Here is a 20,296-nt window from a genome sequence, read left to right on the forward strand (position 1 = left end):
AGAGATTTACCAAAAGAAAAGTAACGCATTAATAAAAGCGCGTACGGAAATGGGTAGGACGGCAAATGGATCCAATCGAATCGGGATAATTGAGATTCGAATGGATTGTGGATTTGAGATCGCACATCGATATCGTGAATAAAATAACCAAAATCTTCAAATGCTAGTACGTGGTACTGTAGAGTGTAGACTTTATGCTATCAAGACGAACGAAGCATGACTACACAACATTATCCAAAAAGAATTTAAAATGGCTTCACTTCGAAAATTGTATTTTGTTTTTGATACATAAAATTGTGGTTTGTATATCGTGAATAAAAGGAATTGGGCATATGATGGTGATGTAGGGTGATCCGGTCCGATCTCGTAGCACGGGGACACGTGGATATGATCTGGCACAAGGGACAATTCAGCACGATAGCCAGGCCACAACTCAGCATAACAAGCTCGTTAAGGCCCGATCAAGCGACTTGACGGGTGTGACAATTCACCAAGAAGCAAGGCCTAGCTCGCCCCAAGCCTGAGGGTAGAGCGCCCTGAGCTCCCTCCGTGCAAAGGGACCCAAGCTCCCCTTGAGACCCGAGCTCCTCCTAAGGGGATCCGAGCTCTCCCTCCCTAAGAAGGGAGCACCCCAGCTTTTGGCTAAGTGTCCCAAGGGAGAAACACCTCGGGACAGCACCGTCGAGACTCCTGTTCGCACTTGCTTAAGGCTCACTTCCGCTGCGAGCACCTTGGCTTACTTCGGCACCTCGGTGCAAGGCAACCCAGCCCCAGGCGATTCGGTGCAATGTAGCTCAGCAGCCTGCAGGGAAGATCTGCCCGACATCCGTACCTGCCAGATCTGGTGGCAGCGCCCACATCTCTTGCCAGGTAGTGTCGTGCCTGTCGTCTCTGAAAAGCATGGCACACCTGACGAGTCTGTACCTTGCAGCAGCAACCTGCACCTACCACCTCAGCCCTGGCAGTAACGGCTAGGGCAATAGCGGTTACGCCTGATGTGACTGAGCTCTGGTATAAGAGGACCCCGACCCTCATGAAGTAAAGGTATTGAAGCTAGCACCTCCAGCACTCTTAACTCTCTGTTTTTTCCTTGAGTTTTCCTCAGAGTTCTAACTTAACCATCGAAGTGTTCCCGCCGGGAGAGCTCCCCAGGAACCCTTCACGTTCCTCTTCATCTCAGGTGTCGTTTGTCACAGCTAGGAGCCAAGTTTCGACCAGCTAGGAGTGCCTAGATCATGTTGCATCATTTGGCGCCGTTTGTGGGAATGCTTCAAAAGGCCTTCCTCTAAGTTCTATGCAACTCTCTCTAAAGAACTGATCAGCATCACTGACACCTATGGCTTCCTCCAGCAACGCCGGACGCCGAAACACCTCTGAGGAACAACCCCAGTTACCCATCATCTGCATCGGGTAGTTCACCGTCCCCCTCTTTGTGGATGGGGTCCTCAGTCTGAATGTGCCTCAAACGGTGGCACTCGTGACTGTTCCACTGCCCTCTACAGCCGGAGCAACCTTCATTGAACCCACCATCCTCCCTTCGGTGGCCAGCCAAGGTCAACTGAGGATCTGATGCAGTGCATGCGAGACATGTAGGTTCAGATGCAACAGTTCCAGCAACTTCAGTTCCATCAGCAGCAAGTGTTGCACCAGGTTTCCCAGTACTAGTATCAACAATAGTTTCCTTCACTCCCTCCTCGGCATCCAGCTGCGTAGCCAACCAAGCCTCACTGCCGAAGCGAACTTCCTTCCCGCTGAGGAGAGACCTCGGTATCATCTCATGGAAGGAAGGAAAAACTCCCTACCCCCGCCTCGCGGCCTGCAGTTAGGTCGGGGGCTTCCCAGCCAGTTAGGCTCGTATCACCTCAGCGTTCCCAGTTCGAACCTCCGCTTGCCGAAAACCGGTTCGAAGTGCTGGCTAACGACCTGGGACAAGGCCCCTCTGTTCGTAGATACCGACAGTCGTTCGAGCCTTTCCCTAGACCCATCGAGCTCAGTAATACCGAGGCCAGCAGCACCAACGCTGAGCCTGCTAAGAAGAAATGAAGGCGTCGCTGAGCTCGCCGAACTGCCACCCGCGATCTACCCGAACTCAGAGGCAATGTAGAGGTAAGTTCGGGCGAGGTAAAAGCTACTCCACTTCTTTCAGTTCCTTCCCTCTTGTCACTAGAGCTCCTTGTCGTCCCCATGCCAAGGGACTTCAAGCTCCCCCCGTTGGACAAGTACGATGGGTCCTTCGATCCCAATGACCACGTGGACGCTTTTCAGTCCCAGATGCATCTAGCCAGAGAGAGTGAGTCTTGCATGTGTGTGGCCTTCTCCACCACTTTCAAAGGAGTAGCCCGCACTTGGTACTGAAACCTCATGCCAGGTTCAATAAGGAGTTGGGTGCAGTTCATACAGGTCTTCACCTCTCACTTCGTCACCAATAAAAGGTGCCCGAGGACCTAAGAAAGCCTCCTTAGCATAATCTAGAGGGAAGGGGAGTCCATCTGGAACTACATCAAGCGGTTTAATGACGCTTGCTTCCAGATCCCCGACCTAGACCCTGCAGTTCGGCTCACTACGGCCAAGCGGGGAATCACCCACAAAGAGTTCAAATGGCACGTGGTTGTCAACCAACCCAGGACCGTGACCGAGTTCCTCGAACTCGAAGATCGGTTCATAAGGATAGATGAGGAGATCAACTAGAAGGGTGAGCAGGCCCTTGAAAAGAGGAAAAGGGAACCAGATAGCAAGAAGAAGAAGGACCAAGCTCGGGGGTCAAAGCCAATTCAGCCTTTCCGAGCTCCGGCGGCAGAAAGGGACTACGCGCCCCTCAACGCAAAGCGGGCAGAGATCCTCATGGCGATCAAGGACGCCCCATATGTGAAGTGGGTACCTTGGCTTAAGGTCGACCCCAATGTTAGGAATAAAAATTTGTATTGTAGTTTTCATAGAGATCACGGTCATAGTACCGAAAATTGTAAAAACCTCCACGATGAGATAGAAGAACTCATCCGTCACGAATATCTGAGAAATTTTGTACAGAACAATAATAATAGTAAAGCATGTCGGCAGGGGGAGCAAAATAAAGAGGCTCCCGAGTCCAACAGTCAAGCAGAACAGCTGTAGAGGCAGCCTTCCGACGAGAGACCAGTCCGGGGGACCATCCATGTATTTGTCGGAGGATCAATTGTTGCGGGTTGCACTTGGCTGGATTTTGGTCATCAACCTGCGAGGCCACAAAGGAAGAGCTTAACCCCCCGAAGCGGCCAAGGGTGGAGGAACCGATCTTCTTCACAGAAGACGTTGCGCGAAGGGTCCATTATCCCCATGATGACGCACTGGTCATAAAGATAAAGATCAATGACTTCGAGGTCAGGCGTGTCCTAGTCGACTTGGGCAGCTCGGCAGACATTCTCTTCAAGGCGGCCTTCGATCAACTACAGCTCCAGGAAAGCGACTTGAAGCCCGCAAACACTCCACTTGTGGGGTTCAGCGACGAGGAGGTCAGGCCTTTAGGGAGAGTCATTGTACCTGTGGAGGTCAGCACCTAGCCTAGTGTGGTAAGACTCAACCATGAGTTCCTGATGGTTGCGACGCCCTCCCCGTACAACGCAATAGTAGGTCGGCCCATCACCCATGCCTTACGAGCAGTAGTCTCCACCTACCACCTGGCGATGAAGTTCCCTACAGACTTCGTAGTTGGAGTGATGCAAGGCAATCAGCTTGAGTCCCGCAAGTGCTATGTAGCCGCCCTCAAAGGAAAGGCCAAGGTAGTAGACGACCTCGAGCTAGAATGACTTGCGGAGCGAGCCGCACCTACCGAAGAGGCCATCCCCATCCCGGCTTAGGCAAAGGACACAGCTCGGGTACTTCAGATCGGTGCTTCTGTTGAGGAACCCTTGCGGTCTCAACTGTTAAGTTTCTTACTAGAGAATTTAGATGTTTTTGCATAGTCAGCGATAGAAATGCCCGGCATAGACCCCAACATTATAACTCATAGGCTCAACATTGATCCTATAGTTAGGCATGTTAGGCAGAAGAAACACAACCTAGCCCCAGAGCAATGGAGGGCAGTCGACGAGAAGGTCAGGAAGCTCCTTGTAGTCGATTTTATCAGGGAAATTCATTACCCGAGCTGGGTGGCCAACCCCGTTCAGGTGAAAAAGGCTAACGGTAAATGGCGCATGTGCGTCGACTACACCAACCTGAACCGAGCTTGCCCAAAGGGCTGCTTCCCACTTCCTAGGATTGATCATCTAGTGGATGCGACCTCGGGGCACGAGTTGTTGAGCTTCCTAGATGCCTATTCGGGCTACAATCAGATCAAGATGGACCCAATTGATGAAGAGAAAACTGCCTTCATAACTGAGTTTGACATGTACTATTACAAGGTCATGCCCTTCGGGTTGAAAAATGCCAGGCCACTTTTCAAAGATTTGTAAATAAACTATTTGAGCCACTAATTGGCAAAAAAGTAGAGTGTTATGTAGATGATATGGTCGTCAAAACCCAATTTTCACATGATTTAATACAAGATTTACATTCAATTTTTTTAAATCTTACGTAGATTTAATATGAAACTAAATCCGAACAAGTGTGTCTTCGGTGTCACCTCGGGTAAGTTCCTAGGGTACATCGTTAACCGGCGAGGCATTGAGGCCAACCCGGACAAAATCAAAGCCACCCTAGAAATGAGACCACCCCGAAAATTGAAGGAGGTTCAGAAGTTTAACAGCCGGTTAGCTGCTTCATGTCCAGGTCAACATATCGGTGCCTGCCCTTCTTTAAGGCCATAAAAAGCAAAGGCTTCGAATGGACCGAAGAGTGTCAGCTCGCGTTTGACAAGCTCAAAAGGCACCCCACTAACATCCTAGTCTTAACCCGACCTAAAGGGGGTGATGTTTTAGAGCTATACCTCTCAGAAAGTGACGAGGTGGTCAACTCGGTACTAATAAGAGAAGTAGATAGGGTCCAACGACCCATCTATTATGTTAGTAAAGTGTTGTAGGGAGCAGAGACAAGGTACCTAGAGATAGAAAAGTTAGCCTATGCACTGGCCATAGCAGCCCGAAAGCTTCGCTCGTACTTCCAAGCTCACACCATCGTTGTCCTCACCAAGAAACCTCTGAGGCAAGTCTTACTCAAGCCCGAGGTCTCGGGAAGGCTAACAAAGTGGGCCATTGAACTCAGCGAATACGAACTCCAGTATAAGCCGCGAACTGATATCAAGGCCCAAGCCTTAGCAAATTTTGTCGCAGAATGCACCTTTAGCTCCGAAGTCACCAGGCCGGTGGAACACAAGGCCCCCAGTGCGGGTGAGCCCAGGGTTCTCGGGTTGGTTGAGCTCGAGCACCGTGAAGTAGCAACCAACGCGACATCTCTCCTAGTTAGGCCAAGCGCGAACTGGGACGAGGAACCCTGGATCCTTCACGTAGATGGCTCGTCAAACCGATAGGGCAGCAGAGGTGGGATCGTTCTGTACGGGGCAAGCGGTGTGAAACTGGAGTATGCACTACGCTTTGAGTTTGTGGCATCCAACAATGAAGCAGAGTATGAGGCGCTACTAGTCGGGCTGGATCTGGCAAAGGAAGTGAAAGCCATGCACATTGTCGTCTGCAACGATTCCCAGCTCGTGGTCAATCAGGTTATGGGTGAATACGAAGCTCGTGAGCCAACCATGGTAGCTTACTCGGCCAAAGTAAGAGGGGCTCTACTCAACTTCCAGTCACACTTGATTAAGCAAATCCTAAGAACAGAGAACACTGAGGCCGATGCCCTGTCCCGGTTAACCAGCACTGGTGATAACACCATGAAAACTGTGTATATAGAGAACTTGCATCGGCCTAGCATTCTCAGGGGGCAGAGGAGGTCACTCCCGTCGTTCAAGTAGAGCCGAGCTGGATTGATCTGCTCACGAGCTTCTTGCTACACGGGACCCTCCCCACATATCGTAATGCCGCCAAGAGGTTAGAGCATCAGGCAGCCAAATACATCATGATAGGCGAATGGCTGTACCGAAGATCCTACACGCTCCCCTACTTGTGCTACCTACAACCCTCTAAAGCCGAGCTCGTCCTCTGCGATATTCATGAGGACTTGTGTGGTGGACACTTGGGGGGTAGAGCCATCACTTAGAAAGCACTACACAGAGGTATTACTGGCCAACAATGAAGGCAGATGCAACCGAACTCATCAAAAAATGCGACAAGTGTTAGAAGCATGCCAACATCCACCATCGGCCTGCTGCTGACCTAAAATACCTCACTAACCCGTGGCCATTTGCACAATAGGGGATTGACTTACTCGGGCCATTCCCACTAGCAATAGGGCAAAGGAGGTTCCTAGTGGTGGCAGTTGACTATTTCACGAAGTGGGTCGAGACTAAACCCCTCGCAATGATCACAGCCTGGAGTGTGTAGAACTTCTTTTGGAAGAACATAGTGTGTCATTTCGGATTACCTCGGGTACTGATTTCCGACAATGGTAAGCAATTCGAAGACATCAAATTCCAAAACTAGTGCCAAGACATGGGAATTCAACAGAACTTCACCTCAGTAGTGCACCCTCAGGCAAATGGTCAAGCGGAAGTCACGAACAGAGCTATTCTCCGCAGACTAAAGGCGTGCTTGAACCGAGCTAAGGGATTATGGGAAGACGAGCTGCCCAATGTATTATGGGCCTATCATACCACAGAAAAGACTGCCACAAGAGAAACCCCCTTTAACCCCACCTACGACACCGAAGCAATCATTCCAACCGAGATCGAAGTTTCCTCATTGAGACTAGAAGCGTATGATGACAGGGCAAATGAAGACAAGCTACGTACCAACCTCGACTTACTTGACGAAATACGGGACCTCGCATACATCAAGACCGCAGCCTACCAGCAAAGGTTAGCTCGGTACTATAACACCAGGGTCAAAAAGTGGACTCTCCGCATTGGCGACCTGGTTCTCCGTAAGGTTATGGTGCCTGAGCTCGATGTTGGTAAGCTCGGTCCAAATTGGGAAGGACCCTATCGAGTAAAGCGAGTACTCGGGGAAGGAACATATGAGCTCAAAACCTTGGAAGGGAAACAAATACCTCGGGCATGGAATATTGTCAACTTAAGGCAGTATTACCTATAAATAACTGAGTAGACCACATGTCACTTTCAGAGCCTAAGGGCCAAAATGCCGAGCTAACAAAGACCTCGGCGCAGTAAAACCCAGTCGCTTCTACGTCATGGGCGAACTCCAAGAGCAAACCATGAGTCACTCTCAGGGCTTAAGGGCCAAAATGCCGAACTAACAGACTCCAACATAATAACTTAGCCACCTCTATGAAACGAACGAATTCTAAGGGTGGCTGAAGCCACTCCCCCCCCCCCCCCCCCCCGGCCAAGGGGCTAAAACACCGAGCTGACCAAGAAGCTCGACACCATAGTACATAATGTATCGAGGGTGCAAGTAGACCAATAGATTCTGTGACGCTTAGCCCACCTCGGTATACAACTAGAAGACAGTTCGGGCATATGCCTTACTATGTCAAGCACCTCGGTATACGCTACAAGACAATTCGGGCATAAGCCTTACTATGTCAATCACTTCATACACTCAACTATGATAGCTCGGATAAAACAACACTTGGAAAAGAAAAGTCAAATTCATTAACAAGTAAGTTTTGTACAATGAGCTCGACAAAAAAAAAAAAAAAAAACAACAACAGATTGAGGTCGCAGGCTCGGAATACAGAAAATAATCACTTCGGGGGCTCTTCATCTCCGTGCGGGATCTCCTTGAGAGCTTCAGGCTGATTAGGGGCATTTGCTTCTTCGCCACAGTCCTCCTCCTCGGAATCTGGATCCTCTGTGGCTTGATGAGCTATCTCATTCGTGATTTGCGAGGTGGTGATGGCGCTCGTGTTAAGCTCGGGGTATGTGTGCCTTGTCAGCTACCTGCTGAGCTTGAACCCCTTACGGTAGGCCTCCTCCAAAACGACATCGAATTTGTTAGACTGGATGTACTCCGTGACAGTCTTGATCTTTGTCTTCTCTATGGCTTGAGTAAATATCTCAGTCTTCTCCTCGATGTTAGCCTTGAGGAACTCCACCTCATGCAGGAGGGCCTTCTTGTTCTCCTTAAGGCCTTCCGCCCCTGCCCTGAGGGCGTCCAGTTTGCCCCTCAACGCACCCTTCTCGTGTGCTAGCTCCTCATTAAGAGCCTCCACCTCACCCCTCAGCACATCCTTCTCGCATGCTAGCTCGTCCTTCTCCGCCGTCAATGCCGCAATAACGTCCCTTTGGGCCCTGGCGCTGCTCTCCAACCGGTGGATTTACTCGCGAGCTGCCCTCAGATCAGTATGAGTTGTGTGGGATGACTCCTCGGCAGTCAGAGCCCACTTCAGGTTCCTCTTGGACTGAAGAGTTAGGGCGTGCACGGCGGAATTCACCTGACAAAGAAAGTTGGTTAGTACCGAAGAAACATACATATAACAGAAAGGGAGAAAGAAGGGAGAACTTACCACCATAGTGTGGGTAGTAGCTCGGGCTTCGAGCTGGGCAGGGGCGAGCAGATCGGCCCAGGCCGAGATTTCCTCGGAATAAATGGTTCCTTTGCTTTTCCGAAGGCCGCACTGAGGGACCAAGATACTTCGGCCCCCACTCGGACTCCCTGAGCTGGAGACCGCCGTCTCGGCTATACGAATGGGCTCGGTGGAGACCTCAATTGCTACGTTGGCAGCCTTGGTGATAATCTTGGGCTCAACTACTACCTTTGTAGCGGGCTCGGCCAAGGTCTTGGGCTCCCGAGGTGGTATGGACTCCTCCAAGTCAATGATCAGAGGAGCACTAGGGAGCTCGGGCTCAGAAGAGGGAGCTGGTGGAAGCTTGGACTCGGGAATGGGGGCTGGCGGTGACTCGATGCGAGTTCTCTTAACAGCCCGCTTCTTCCTCCCCTTTAGATGCTTGAAGAGTCTATCCTCCTTAAGCTTATCTGCTTCCATGGGACCTGCAACAGAGCTCGGCATTAGTACTCGAGTAAAAGAAAAGGAAGGTGCAAGCCAAACAACTAAGGTACCAAGACTACCTACCCGGGCTCAAGCTGGCCTAGATGAGCTTGCTCTGGGTGATGTAATCCTTGTAACAACACCCGATCTCAGCCCACGACTAGAATGTCTCCCTTGTCTTCTTGTCAAGGATGATGCCGGGGTCTTGGATAGCCACCCTCCAGTTAGTGGGGAAGGGCCACCCTGCGGGGTTTCGGACTACGAAGTAGTCTTGCTTCCAAGCTGGTATCTTGCTCGGGAGCTTATGCATCAACTTGAAACCCGGGCAAGGGGACAAGAAATAAGCCCTCCTGTGCTCGGGGAGAATGCATGAAGTGCTCTTCTTTATTGTGAGGATGGAACAGAATATGTCCAAGTTCAAGGGGAAGACATACTCGTAGCAGAGGGAGATGGTCCCAACCACATTACGGATCGAGTTCGGGTGGAGCTGGTCTATCATAACGTTAAGATGGTTCAGGACCTCCACTATAAGTGGATGGAAGGGAAGGCGGAGCCCGGTTATGAGTTGCTCTTGGAAGATCACGACCTCATCAGGGCCGTGCTCCCATGGGAAGCTACCCGCAGGTAAACTGTAGATATACTCCCTAGGTAGGTTGTACTGACGAATAAGGTAGGTTGTACTACCGAATAAGGTAGTGGAGCCTCTCCAGGGTCATAATAGAGGGTCTGAACCTGTCCGACATCTGACCTCGGTGAGAGGTAGACGCCAATTTACCCGAGGCCTCCCACACCTCGGGGGACTAGACGCCAATAGGGTCACCCTTAGCCGAGGTACCGACCTCGGGCTCATCTAGCTGACTATCGAAGGAAGGCATAACTAAGAATTAAAGAGGAGCTAGGTTGCCTCACCAAAGAAAGATGAACCTGACTGGGAAGAATTGACCCGAACTGGAGGCTTTGGACGCGAGCTCAAGACTACGGCTAAGGATTTGTGGCGAAGGAAAAATGGCAAAGACCCCTGCTATTTATAGCCAATGTATGCGGGCATCAACGGTTGAGATCAAAATGATATGACGGTCCTCATGAAAATTGGCTGCGCGACCATCGAGGCAAAATCGATTTAGCGCATTTTTTGACTTCGCAAAGTCCATAAGTCGTGTGATGTCCGTACGTAGACCGTACGCGACCCGAGCTGCACCTGGTAGACCAAGCATAGAACCGGTCCAACCGATGAGTTGGCCGACAAGAAAGCTTAGGCTTCGAGCCAAATCCACCCGGCAGACCACGGACTCCCCGTAGCTGGGTCAGAACCCCCAGCACAGGGAGTGGGGGGAAATTGATGTAGCGTGATTTGGCCCGACTTCGTAGCATAGGGACACGTGGATATGACCTGGCATAAGTGACAACTCAGCGAGATAGCCTGGCCACAACTCGGTGTAACAAGCTTGCCGAGGCCCGACCAAACGACTCGACGGGTGTGACAACTTGCCGAGAAGCAAGGCCCAACTCACCCCAAGCCTGAGGGTGGAGCGCCCTGAGCTCCCTCCATGCAAAGGGACTCGAGCTCCTCCTAAGGGGCTCCAAGCTCTCCCTCCCTAAGAAGGGAGCACCCCAGCTTTTTTCTAAGTGTCCCGAGGGAGAAACACCTCGGGACAGCACCGTCGAGACTCCTGTTCACACTTGCTTAAGGCTCGCCTCTAGTGCGAGCACCTCGGCGTACCTCGGCACCTCTGTGCAAGGCAACCCAGCCCCAGGCGGTTCGATGCAATGTAGCTCGACAACTGCAGGGAAGATTCGCATGACATCCGTACCTGCCGGATCTGGTGGCAACGCCCACATCTCTTGCCAAGTAGTACCGTGCCTGCCATCTCTAAAAAGCATGGCACGCCTGACGAGTCCGTACCCTATAGCAATAGCCTGCACCTACCACCTTAGCTCTGACAATAACGGCTAGAACAGTGGTGGTTACACCTGATGTGACTGAGCTCTAGTATAAGAGGACCTCAACCCTCACGAAGCAAAGGTATTGAAGCTAGCACTTTTAGTATTCTCTGTGTTTTCTTTGAGTTTTCCTCAGAGTTCTAACTTAGCCATTGGAGTGTTCTCATCAAGAAAGTTCCTCGAGAACCCTTCACGTTCCTCTTCATCTCAGGTGTTGTCTATGGATTTAAAACCCTTTACGTTCTAAGTTAGCCAAGTTTCAGCCAGGTAGGAGTGCACAGATTGTGTTGCATCAGATGGATTTAAAATTTTAAACAATTCCATTGTTAGATACGGACCATATGGTATAAATTTTTATACAGATAAATTTTCAATGGATGGAGATGGGGGTGGATCCGTAGTTGATCAAATTATAAACAGATGGAGTTCAGGTCAGCCTTAATCTCATCGGATTTGGATTTTAATTTGCATCTATGGAATCACGTGCGTTAGAGCTTGAACCATCAATTACCAAAGTTTGACCAGTCTGATGGATGTCAGTAGTAGAGTCATGATCGAGTGAAGTTGTCATAATAATATAATATGTCAATACTGCTTCTTAAATCTAACGGCCGAGATCTCGTGCCTAGCAATTGGAATCTGTGCGCGCTTTGTTTGCAGATTGCACCTCTACTTGGAATCCTTTTGTTTGGTTATCAATCGAGTAGATGATTCCTGATGAAATCGGCTTCAGTCGGGGCAAATCCATACCTTGCATTGGGAATATCTCCTCATGAAATAAAGTATGCAAGTATAGAGATATTCTCAATGCAAGGCAATAAAGGTTGCCCTAACAGAGTTTGCCCTGAAGCGGAATTCATTCCCAATGGCATGTGAATTTGGAAACAAGGGTTCCACTATGATATGAAAAAGATATGATATATGAAAAACTTTTGACCAGTCAATGGGAATCATAAACGTGGTAGCCAATCATGTTATTTATCAAATTCATGGGTGGATTTTGATTGGTCAAAACTCTTCCCATACCATATATTTTCCACATCATAGATTTTCCCTGAAAACGATCCTTTTTTTCTTGAAAATTGGTAGGGTCCCATTAGGGCTTTTTTTTCAGAAGAAACCGTTATGATACACCCCTTTATAAGTTGTAGAGATGGGGATTAGAAAGATTATTTCCTTGGCTCGGTTTGGGAAGAGCAAATACAAATATATAAAGTGCATGCATACATATTTAAGGTTTTGTACTCTACATATTTGTGTTTGTACGTACAATTATAAATATGTAGAATGCAAAACCTTGTATTTTGTGTTATATTGTTTGTATTTGCACTCTACGTATTGTATTTGTACTCCTTCCAAACTGAGCCTTAACAGAGACATAAAGGGCAAACCACGATGGAGAATATTTCCGTGAGTACCTTGTATGATGATGGAGGGTATCCAGTGATTGTGCGCACAACTCTTTACCAAAATAACATTGTCAGTATCAGGTTTCTACAAGCTTCCTGATGGGCTCCTGTTTGGATCTGAATACCAATGTTCCAGTGGAAAAATTGTGATCCCTCAAGAGGTGTTGCTGAAAAGGATTTGAATTTCAATATGACAAACTAAAACTTGTGATTTCCCCAAGGACCATGCAGTAGAGGATCTGAGTTCTAATATACATTCATAAAATCTACCCTTGATTTTTTATATCTTTACCTTGTACGCTGTGCCGTTGTTCTGTAAACTAAAAAACAGTTAGTCGAGTCTGATACCCAAGTCTTTTCTTCCAAAATCAACAACTGAAGATGCTGATTATATTGTAAATGTACCTTATGATGGTTAACTGATGAAGGGATGCTTAATTTAAAGTACCTCATTAGGTGAAATGACAGCATTATAGTTGCACCTTAAGAAAATACACCAGGGTCCATCCTGAGGATCCAATGTTTGTGTTCATTCTACTTTAAGGACTATCTTCATGAACTCATACACGAAGTAACTTATAGCAGCTGATGGTAGGACCTGAAAAATGACGAGGAATAAGAATAAGATGAGACGACAGCAGGTTTGAACCAGGAAAGATAAATTTAGCATCACCATAATTCAAGATTGAGCAGTGCTAGCCATATGGGTCAAACATGTCCTTGAATACAGATGATTGGACACTGTGGATCCGGTGTATCATGCCAGACCCAGTATATTGTCAGTTCTGTTTTTGAACAATGGGATTAGTATGATGGTGTCCAACTAGCATCACTCCATGGATGGGACAACTGCAACCTTAGTTATACTGGCACGATTGTCATGATAAAAAAGAAAAAAAAATACATACACGCATACATAAATATAAATATATAGGGCAAAACAGGATTATTATCGTTGGCCCCCATACAGTTGAGATAAAGCTTGGATGATGATGATGATATATATTGATCACTTAATGAATGTCATAAATATAATTTGGAGAAGAGAGAAGCTCTAAGACTGGGCTTCTAAATCTGCAATTATAAAATAAATAACTAGACATGTGAATGAGTCAGGTTCAGTAACGCATTTGACTCAACCAAGACTATATATAATAATATTTCAATGCAGAAATGTCAACAGGTTGGGTTTAGCATTGATCAACCACAAACTAGAACCTGATTAAGGCTTAGAGTTTACCACTTAACCCAACCTACTAACAACCGTATAAATGACTGCAACCTACCAAACATGCATGAACCACATAAAGCTCCAAGATAGCAATACTCCTTAGCAAGGTTTCAAATTACCACAACATATCGGTCTGTATCATATGACACGTAATGATCTTCAGGGGACATATTTGGTGAAGAAAATCTCCTCAATGACCCTGTTTGATAAAGAATATGAAACCCCGTATATATTGTCCTGGATCAAAGTAAACGGAATATAGTTTGTATGTGGTTGGGGGAGGAGAGAAAATAGGAAACTGGATTAGTCACTAAATGACAAGCAGATTGAAACTAGACTCTCTAATGCAACAAGATGGGCCTATTCCAATGTGAACTTATGTCCAAACACATGTAAAGACCCTATGTTAGAGCCCAAGGAAGAAGCCTATCTAGTCATTTTGCAGCTCAATCCATGGTACACAGGACCCTTAACCCACAGACTGAAAACAGGCAATTACCTAATGTTGGTCCCAGCTATCTGCGGTCTTGGGAGGGCAAGACTGGATACAGACCTAATCCCCTTTTTTTGCAAACAATGGCGCCAACTAGACTCAAACCTGCGTTCTCATACTTGCCATCCCAAGATTTTATCATTACACCAAGCAATAAGAATATTCCAAATAAGCTGCATGAGAAGTAAGATCAATCAGAGAATATTCTAGATGTTTAAAGGAGATGTACCCCATTATTTCCTTTTTAGTGAAGAATATTATGATATTTAAGCTATGCAACTCCGTTGTGGTTTGTGAAGTGAGACTATTATCCTGGTGGAAAGACTCCACCTTTTTCTCTTAGTGGGATTCTAACCAAAAGATTGGAACCTAGTAATGAAACTTTATTGGTTATCTTCCTCTTTATCATTCACTTCTCTAGCTCATTTCCTTTACCCTTTGGTGTTTTAGTTCTTACCATTTTGGTAAAACCATCGTTAAAGGCATCTTTTGAGCTTAAAGCACAGCAACTTGAACAGAAAAAATGCCTTGAAGTCCATGCCCAATTTACCTCGACTTACGCCTTGCACCAGCATCACCCTCCCAAACCTCTAATATAAGATTCTACAATCTTATACATTTTATTTCTTAGAAGCATAACATAAAATAATATCTTGACCAAAAGCATAGGGCTTAATATGTGGAAGAACATTTATATGGTAATGCAGAACCTCCCATTTGCTTTTCCATCAATCTGGTTTGGGTGCATGCACAGATTGTGCATGATTATTCTCTTGTGGGAATTTGGACTGATCTAGCTACCAAGGTGTGGAAGGAGGTCAGAAATTTAAAAGTCCTGATTCAGGTACTTATCACATCTTACTAATGAATATCTTGAGCGTTTCTTCAGGAGATCTTGATGTCTAGATCCTAAGACCAAATCAAAAGGAAAAAAAAATGATCATAAACCAAAACCGTCTTTGCCCAATAAATTCCACTTATATGGCATATTTACATTCTTGATTAAACCTAGTTATAGACACTCCACAGCACCCTAATATAATAACTCAGAGAATGAGATAACTGAGAGATCTTTGTTAATATACCTGCAATAAGCTGGGAACGAGTCCTGCATATAATGCAGGAACACCTCCTTGCTCAACTATCTTCACACAAGTAGCCAATGCACTCAATTTTGTTGCCTGAACCTGCATTTGCAGTTGTCTCCTCACAACTTCAAATGGATATGTAGCAGCTTCAGCACAGGCACCAGCAACAGCCCCATACAACAAGGTTCTAACAGGACCCAACTCCAGCTGATCCAAAGCATTCAGTTCCTGGCCTTGTTGGTTCATGTGCTGAATTCTCTTCCTTCCTTCTGGTGAATGTAGATAAGCTGACTTCAATATATCATACACACCATAAAAGACTGCACCTGAAGGTGCCATGCTTGCGATAGATGGTACTAAGCCCTTATAGAGGGAAAAGAATCCTTCAGTTTGGATCATAAGGCGAAAAGCACCAACTACCCCACCCAAGGCTTCTCCACCAGGAGCTACCATCTTTGTTCGGATCTGAAATTTCAAAATTGCAAGTTCAACTTTATGTGAAAAAATAAGAAAGATCAGTAGAAAAAAGCAGTTCAATAGCAACAAACTACTCTACTACTCTAGAAAGAGATTACAAACAGCTGGGCCACAAATTAGCAATCAAGAAGAAGAGAGTGAAAAAAGAAAAGAATAAAAAGGCAGGAATAATACAATTGTTAAGACAAAAAAGAGACGACTAACCTATAACCTCAAAAAGCCTGAAAAAATGATGAAGAGAATCAAGAAAGAAGAAAAGAAAGTAACAAGTCTGATTCTATATCTGGAATTCTGAAGATACTCTATAGAATAGAATAATACCAATTATTTCTTTGAGGAAGACAAACATGCCAATTATCCTTTTGGGCTAATGCTGAACATAGGAAACTAGGATTAGTGAACTTTCTTGCGGTTCCCATTTTTAAACATTTTTTAAGCTCTAATTTCAATCAAAAACCAACTTTCACTAGCTTCCTACAAAGTACAAACCTTAAAATCTAACATTTCCATGACAAGTAATATGCCAATTGCCTAAAATAGTTCATATGATTCCATAAACAGAAAACGTGACTAGAGGCTGGTTTCCTTTCAGAAGAGATCCTTACACTACACCCATCTTAATGCAGAGAAAAGATATTACTGATAAAATTATCATAGCAATAATGTTCAAATTATGGAAATTGGTTAACAACACATTTCCCTCTACTGCAAAACTGACTTGTATGAAGGACCAGGAGACACAATTAGATGAACTACATACAGCTCTAGGAAATCTCCTGGAGAAGACCCATCATAATGGTTAGGAGCCCTGCCCTCCATGTATCCCATGCACAAGACAAGAGATCTTCTACATGTCCTTCCTGTCTTAGTGCTCCTGTCAATCTTATAGGTGGGCTATGTGTTCAACTTCATAGGAAAACATGAAGGACAATGATGGTTCTTGGTACAAGCTTAAATGAAACTGACTACAGTGAATTATGTGAACAAAGTGAAAATTTCTGCATACCGTGTCCAAAGGTAAGCAGAGCAGAGTAGCAGTGATGCCAGCTGCAGCACCAGCAAGGAACCTCTCAAAATTTGTGGTTTCCTCATTCCCAGACATTTTAAGCAGTTGTTTTCTGTATGTATCATAAGCATAGAAATTTACTGCCTTAAATGGAGCTGTACGAAGAATATTGACAAAATTTCCCTTCCAAAAGCCTTTCAAGCCTTGAGAAGCTGCAATTATCTTGATAAGCTCAAATAAATTCCTTTGTTCACCTCGAACTATGTATTCCAGCTTTAATCTTTCAAGTGGAGCAACAAAAGTTCTGAAATAACCCCCAAAAAAAAAATCGAATAAGAGGATGGAAATGCAAAATGTGAAAAGGGAGAAGATAGTTTATAGGAAAGGAAACAAGTAGGATAGCCACTTCACAAGATGAAATACAAGAAGGACCCAATATCCACAAAAAACATATATTGGTTTTCTAAAAAACCATTTTTTTATGAAACAGGTATTTCAAACAGATTCCAAAATAAAAAGTAAGTAATGGTTTGTTTGGTATGTAAGAAAAACAATTCTTCCATAGAGTATTAAAAAAAAAAAGAAAAATTAATTGATTCATAAATAAATTTGGTGAAGGTAAATCAAGTTAATCAAGAAGAGGGCCCTGTTATGGAGTAAGGGCTGATCAGTGAAAGCATAACTTAGCTAGTTAGCTGGGGGAGAGGGAAGAGTAAAGTAAGGGAGAAAAAATAAATAAACACAATTTAGTCATAACTTTGTTTTACAGTATTTAGCACCACAACCTTATTTGAACTATTTACGATGCAAATCATGTTCTACCAATCCACTCTACAGTCTTTGCTTAAAGCTCGCAAACCTCAAATTATCACTTAATGCTTAGGTCACATCCTTCTTTGCCTACCTCCTATCTTGTAGAGCAGCACAAGTCAGCAACTCTTTCATTGCAGCTATTACCAGTTATTTATCTAAATGACCGGACTGTGGAAGCCATTTTGACAAAATTCATAGAGTTGAACAAGATGATAGAGTAAACTGACATCTAAACTTCAATTCATGCTTAAATAAGTTGGGAATACCAGGTTAATTTGAAAAAAAAAAAGATCCCCTATACAAATACCGAAATAATTTGCAATCGGTGACAAGAGAATATGTCAAAGAAAGAACAACAAAAGCAAATGTTCTTAGTCCCAGAAAAAGGCCAAAAAACAGAAGAAATCAATAAGAGAGAATTGCACTAGACAAAAGCGACAAAACAACTGCTTTGGCGGGGGGGGGGGGGGGGGGGGAGGGTTAAGGGAGGGGGATGGGCTACCCCCGTTGTGTAGCCCCATGAGAAAGAAAAGGATCTTACCTCTTGAATAAATGGCTGAGACTTCAAAATAGGTTGCTACAGAAAGGAAATTAGCTAGGCCATTTCGGCTCAATTTGGAAGCAGTACAAATGCAAATATGTACAAAGTAAACACATACAAAATAATATAAAATATAAGGTTTTGCACTCTACATATTTGCATTTGTACTCCTAAACTCAGCCTCTATAAAGTTCCCTCTCATCCAGACTCATTCTTCTGACAGTGTTCACTTGTCCCTACATTAGAATCTTCAGATACTAATCTAATCCCTTCTACTTCCAGTAACTGGACTGATATGGCCAGCTATTCGTTTTATGGCACCCTCACGTCCAATTTCCATCCTCACGACACGGAAATAATTTAATATCAAATTTAAGCAAACCATAGATTTTATTGCCAGTTGCCACATATGATAAGCAGAGGTGGAAAAAACATAAGCATGATTTGCATAACCTGAATGATGACCATAGACATTCTCTAACATAGCAAAACCATGAAGGAATACAGACGATTTCTACCTCTTAGGAATAAAAAATACAATAATTTAGATTAAAAGAACAAACCTTGAAACCATTGCAGCAACTGCTCCAGCCCAGAGATGCTTCGTGGTGTTCATTGCACCTGCTCCCTGTAGCATACCCTTCTCTTCCTTACTCTCCTCAAAGGCCACCGCCTCCTCCGAAATCTTCTCCCCATTTTGAGCCAGAAACACATTCGTCTCTTGAACATATCCATCAGTCCCCTTAATAGACAAGCTCACTGACAAAAAACCATTACTGACTACCCTGTACTCTCTCTTTTCTGGTCGGAATAACCGAAAAACAACGGGTTTCCGACAACAAACCAAAGAAGAACAAGAAGAAGATGCTGAACTCGAAAGCGCAAATAAAGAATTCTTGGATGAAATCAAAGAAACAAAAGAAGCTGGAACAGTTGATTCAAGAAATAACCCTCCGCCAACGAAGAAAATCGAATTCGAGTCCTTCAAAGCTGAAACTTCAGGTGATTGAGATGCAACAGGATCCCTAAACCAGAGTTCCAATCCCAGCATTGTAACAATGTGAAAGAAAAATCCAGAAAACCAATAGATATACAAAAGGAAGTCGAGTTTTTGTTTGGAGATAGGATTCCTAGGGTTTCTTGGGCTTCCGACATTAGTTTATCAGAAGAATGAAGCTTGATCGGTACGAGAGAATCGAATAAAATTGGGACGTCGAGAATGACAGCAAGAACAAGAAGCAAGGGGATTCTGCTTTGGTTCCATTGCCGCACGCTTGAGTTCTTTCTTGTTCCACTTGAACTCGCTTTTTCCGTTTCTTTTTCGGTTTTTTTATTTTTTTAAATGCGGCTTGCCCTTTTTCAACTTTCAACTTCCAATGGGCATGCTGGCAAAAAACGGATAATACCGTGACGGAATCTGCTCCCCACAAATGGGCGCTTCACAAGAACATCTTCCGTAAATAATAATTAATAAATATGAAAAATCTTCCCATGATAGAATGTGCGTGTAGGCGCCTGTGAGGCGTTAGGAGCATATTCGGTCTCGAATGCTCTTGCGACATTTATTTGTTTGTTACTAACTGATTCTGACTAATTTTCTTAGGAGATTACCAGCGAGGCTATGCCCTAAGTGCAAAGTTTTCTATAAGCACGGATGCGAGCATGCTCGCAACGCCGTGTAAGCTCTAATTACGGAACTAGAGCTGTAATGTGGGCCGGATCGTCACGGCACAGTCGCTACAGTTCCGTGTCAGGCCTAGGCTGCGGAGGGAACCAGACCTTCAAGCACGGCCCAGAGGTTTGGCACGCAAGCACGGTATGAATGCCTCTGCCGCATGCGAGAATATAGACGTTGGAATGCCCGAACGGGGCTACCAGTTATATTTGTCTTTTTTAGGGATATTTTGGCTGAAATACCCCTAATAGATATAGGCAATTGATGGCAAAGATAAGTATCCAAATGGGATATTGCATCAAACAATTTGGATACAGAAAATGGGTATGTTTTAAAAATGTATAGATATAGATGAAAAGTATGAAAATGCATGGACATACTAGGAAAATACATACAAATTCTATAAATACATTAATAATACTAAATTTAAGATTAAAATAGTCACAAATAATATATAAATATATAAAGATGTATATTTTAGTAGTATATATATGAAAAATATATTACAATTAATATACTAGGATGTGTAGATATCATATAATTTTATTTATAATGCATCAATCAAGAGTCCAAAATACTAAATATATGCACCTATAATATTTTAATTATTATATCAATTATTTTTTATTTTAATATTTTAATATTTTAATTA

General features: G+C 44.8%; 1 protein-coding gene and 1 long non-coding RNA gene across 2 annotated transcripts; both read right to left on the minus strand.

Moving 5' to 3' along the window:
• Positions 1-7,697: 7,697 nt before the first annotated feature.
• LOC148876759 (uncharacterized) lies at positions 7,698-11,107 on the minus strand. The gene is made up of 3 exons (XR_016105732.1): positions 9,055-11,107; positions 8,488-8,972; positions 7,698-8,415 (listed from the first exon to the last, which is right to left on the minus strand). It is a non-coding gene; the product is annotated as an uncharacterized LOC148876759 (long non-coding RNA).
• A 1,377-nt stretch (positions 11,108-12,484) lies between these two features.
• On the minus strand, positions 12,485-19,763 carry LOC148876760 (putative mitochondrial adenine nucleotide transporter BTL3). The gene is made up of 4 exons (XM_088975519.1): positions 18,533-19,763; positions 16,616-16,919; positions 15,130-15,597; positions 12,485-12,918 (listed from the first exon to the last, which is right to left on the minus strand). The coding sequence occupies exons 1-4, from the start codon at positions 19,018-19,020 to the stop codon at positions 12,850-12,852; spliced, it is 1,329 nt and encodes a 442-aa protein (XP_088831645.1). The 5' UTR covers positions 19,021-19,763; the 3' UTR covers positions 12,485-12,849.
• Positions 19,764-20,296: the final 533 nt, after the last annotated feature.

The sequence above is a fragment of the Nelumbo lutea genome, chromosome 1, assembly GCF_056320005.1.
Source record: "Nelumbo lutea isolate HS-2025 chromosome 1, American lotus-T2T, whole genome shotgun sequence".
Lineage (NCBI taxonomy): Eukaryota > Viridiplantae > Streptophyta > Magnoliopsida > Proteales > Nelumbonaceae > Nelumbo > Nelumbo lutea.